This window comes from Oncorhynchus gorbuscha, unplaced genomic scaffold (genome assembly GCF_021184085.1).
Source record: "Oncorhynchus gorbuscha isolate QuinsamMale2020 ecotype Even-year unplaced genomic scaffold, OgorEven_v1.0 Un_scaffold_7747, whole genome shotgun sequence".
In the NCBI taxonomy this organism is placed as follows: Eukaryota; Metazoa; Chordata; class Actinopteri; order Salmoniformes; family Salmonidae; genus Oncorhynchus; species Oncorhynchus gorbuscha.
This window is the reverse complement of record NW_025751075.1, coordinates 12,501-16,581: the sequence shown is the minus strand read 5'-3', so window position 1 is coordinate 16,581 and position 4,081 is coordinate 12,501. Positions and strand designations below refer to the sequence as shown.

Below are 4,081 nucleotides of genomic sequence, written 5' to 3'. Positions count from 1 at the left end.
GGATAACACACACACACTCCTGGATAGTACACACACACACACACACACACACACACACACACACACACACACACACACACACACACACACACACACACACACACACACACACACACACACACACACACACACACACACACACACACACACACACATGTATAACACACTCACGCATAGAGCACACCACACACGTACGTAGCACACGCACACACACACACACACACACACACACACACACACACACACACACACACACACACACACACACACACACACACACACACACACACACACACACACACACACACAGGGTCAAGGTTAGCGATAACAGACACTGCGTATTTATAGTATCTGTAATGAACTTCGTCTGTTGTTTGTAGAGAGGCAGACCGAAATGCAGCGTGTAGGTTACTCATGATCTTTAATAAACATAAAGCGGTACATGAAATAATAGAAAATACAAAAACAACAAACAAGTGAAACAAAATACAGCCTATCTGGTGACTAACACTAAGACAGGTACAATCACCCACGAAATACAACCGCACACAGGCTACCTAAATACGGTTCCCAATCCGAGACAACTAGAATCAGCTGACTCCAATTAGGAATCGCCTCAGGCAGCCAAGCCTAACTAGACACACCCCTACTAATACACACTCCTAATTAATACAAACCCCAATACGAAACACAACATATAAACCCATGTCACACCCTGGCCTACCCAAACATATAACAAAAACACAAGATACAATGACCAAGGCGTGACAGTATCCTTGATGCTAATTCCATTGGCTGTGTGTCTGTTATATAAACTCAGCAAAAAAAGAAATGTCCTCTCATTGTCAACTGCGTTTAATTTCAGCAAATTTAACATGTGTAAATTTTTCTATGAACATAACAAGATTCAACAACTGAGACATAAACTGAACCAGTTTCACAGACACGTGACAAACAGAAATGAAATAACATGTCCCTGAAAAAAGGGGGAAATAAGTAACAGTCAGTATCTGGTGTGGCCACCAGCTGCATTAAGTACTGCAGTGCATCTCCTCCTCATGGACTGCACCAGATTTACCAGTTCTTGATGAGAGATTTTACCCCATTCTTTCACCAAGGCACAAGCAAGTTCCCGGAGGGAATGGGGGGAATGGCTCTAGTCCTCACTCTCCGATCCAATAGGTCCCAGACATGCTCAATGGGATTGAGATCCTGGCTCTTCGCTGGCCATTCCTGTCTTGCAGGAAATCACGCACAGAACGAGCAGTGTGGCTGGTGGCATTGTCATGCTGGAGGGACATGTCAGGATGAGCCTGCAGGAAGGGTACCACATGAGGGAGGGGGATGTCTTCCCTGTAACGCACAGCGTTGAGATTGCCTGCAATGACAACAAGCTCAGTCCGATGATGCTGTGACACACCGCCCCAGACCATGACGGACCCTCCATCTCCAAATCGATCCCGCTCCAGAGTACAGGCCTCAGTGTAACATCATTCCTTCGACAATAAACGCAAATCCGACCATCACCCCCCTGGCGAGACAAAACCGTGACTCGTCAGTAGAAGAGCACTTTTTGCCAGTCATGTCTGGTCCAGCGACGTTGTTGCCGGTGATGTCTGGTGAGGACCTTACAACAGTCCGACAAGCCCTCAGTCCAGCCTCTCTCAGCCTATTGGGGACAGTCTGAGCACTGATGAAGGGATTGTGCGTTCCTGGTGTAACTCAGGCAGTTGTTGTTGCCATCCTGTACCTGTCCCGCAGGTGTGATGTTCGGATGTACCGATCCTGTGCAGGTGTTGTTACACGTGGTCTGCCACTGCGGGGACGATCAGCTGTCTGTCCTGTCTCCCTGTAGCGCTGTCTTAGGCGTCCCACAGTACGGACATTGCAATTTATTGCCCTGGCCACATCTGCAGTTCTCATGCCTTCTTGCAGCCTAAGGCACGTTCATGCAGATGAGCAGGGACCCTGGGCATCTTTCTTTTGGTGTTTTTCAGAGTCAGTAGTGTGACGACCCTCCCACTCTGTGTGACGACCCTCCCACTCTGTGTGACGTCCCTCCCACTCTGTGTGACGACCCTCCCACTCTGTGTGACGTCCCTCCCACTCTGTGTGACGTCCCTCCCACTCTGTGACGACCCTCCCACTCTGTGTGACGTCCCTCCCACTCTGTGTGACGTCCCTCCCACTCTGTGTGACGACCCTCCCACTCTGTGTGACGTCCCTCCCACTCTGTGTGACGACCCTCCCACTCTGTGTGACGACCCTCCCACTCTGTGTGACGACCCTCCCACTCTGTGTGACGTCCCTCCCACTCTGTGTGACGACCCTCCCACTCTGTGTGACGACCCTCCCACTCTGTGTGACGTCCCTCCCACTTTGTGTGACGACCCTCCCACTCTGTGTGACGACCCTCCCACTCTGTGTGACGACCCTCCCACTCTGTCTGTCGAGTTCTTTCTCTTTGCTCTTGTTTTCCTTAATAGGATGTCGGTGGGCGGAGCCGGGAGGGTCGTCAGGGAAATGGGACACACCTTGGCTCAGGTGTGTCCCAGGATAAATACACCACTTCCCCATTCATGGAGGAGACTCTCTCCATGCAGACACAGACAGATTTTGGTTGTGTTATTTCTGTGGCTATTTGGTTTGTTTGCATTGACACCTTTCAACAGCCCTCATTATCAGATGTAAACACGCGACCACTCACTTACACTACTTACTAAACACACACCTTTGTTAATTGTATTTACTTTACTTCATTTAATAAATATATTTTGTTATTCTTTATCTCCACGTTGCCTCCCTTTTTGTTATGGGCTTCGAGCCGGTCCGTGTCAGTAGAAAGGCCTCTTTAGTGTCCTAAGTTTTCATAACTGTGACCTTAATTGCCTACCGTCTGTAAGCTGTTAGTGTCTTAACGACCGTTCAACAGGTGCATGTTCATTAATTGTTCATGGTTCATTGAACAAGCCTGGGAAACAGTGTTCAAACCCTTTACAATGAAGGTCTGTGAAGTTATTTGAAAGACAACGTTTCTTCTTTCTGCTGAGTTTATAGTAGTCTTGTCCCAGGCCAAGTGTGTGTGTGTATGTTATCCAGGTGTGTGTGTTACCCAAGTGTGTGTATGTATGTTATCCAGGTGTGTGTGTTACCCAAGTGTGTGTGTGTGTCTCTGCATAGCAACGTCTTTATATATGGACTTATTCCTGTCTCTCTCGTAGACGGTTGCCGGGTGCCGTATCGCCATGGTGATGATGCAGTACAGCGTCATCGCCAACAACTATTGGCTGCTGGTGGAAGGCATCTACCTGCACAGCCTCCTGGTCGTCACTGTGTTCACTGAGAGGAACTACTTCGGCATCTACCTGTTTATCGGCTGGGGTGAGGAGGGTGTGTGTGCGTGTGTGTGCGTGTGTGTGTGTGTGTGTGTGTACATGTGTGCGTGTGTGTGCGTGTGTGTGTGTGTGTGTGTGTGTACGTGTGTGTGTGTGTGTGTACGTGTGTGTGTGTGTGTGTGTGTGTGTGTGTGTGTGTGTGTGTGTGTGTGTGTGTGTGTGTGTGTGTGTGTGTGTGTGTGTGTGTGTGTGTGTGTGTGTGTGTGTGTGTGTGTGTGTGTGTGTTTAGATGTGTGTGATTGGTGATCCTCCCTCTCTCTTTTCTCCTTCTCATCAGGTGCTCCTCTGATATTCGTGTTGCCGTGGGTGATAGTCAAATACCTGTACGAGAATGAAGAGTGAGTGAATAAATATGATTTATTAAATGTGTCGCTTTCCATGGGTAATGGAATGATGCTGAGACACATCTTTTTCTTAGTAAACCAATACAAGTCTCTACTTTGAACAAATGTATAAAGTAAATACAAAAAGTAAATATTTACTGGAAAAACATCTGCAGTTCCACCTGTAAATGTGTTTTGTCAAATGTTCAGTGTAAACTGTTAAAAGTAGTGCTTGTGCATAGAGGTGTATGGGTTTGGTAAACTATGAAATCAATGCTTTTTGTTTAGTATACATTTTAGGAGGAAACATCTGAGTCTCAGTGTCGTTCTCGTTACTGTGGAATTACCCAAATATGATCAGTT

The 4,081-nt window shown here is 47.4% G+C and overlaps 1 protein-coding gene across 1 annotated transcript in view; it reads left to right on the top strand.

Moving 5' to 3' along the window:
• The first annotated feature begins 2,487 nt into the window (after positions 1-2,487).
• LOC124029802 (glucagon receptor-like) overlaps positions 2,488-4,081 on the top strand; it is an 8,783-nt gene continuing 7,189 nt past the window's right edge. Inside the window, exons 1-3 of the mRNA XM_046341382.1 lie at positions 2,488-2,544; positions 3,222-3,381; positions 3,673-3,733. Of these exons, the coding sequence (XP_046197338.1) occupies positions 2,488-2,544; positions 3,222-3,381; positions 3,673-3,733 (278 nt within the window). The remainder of the gene's footprint in view (positions 2,545-3,221; positions 3,382-3,672; positions 3,734-4,081) is intronic.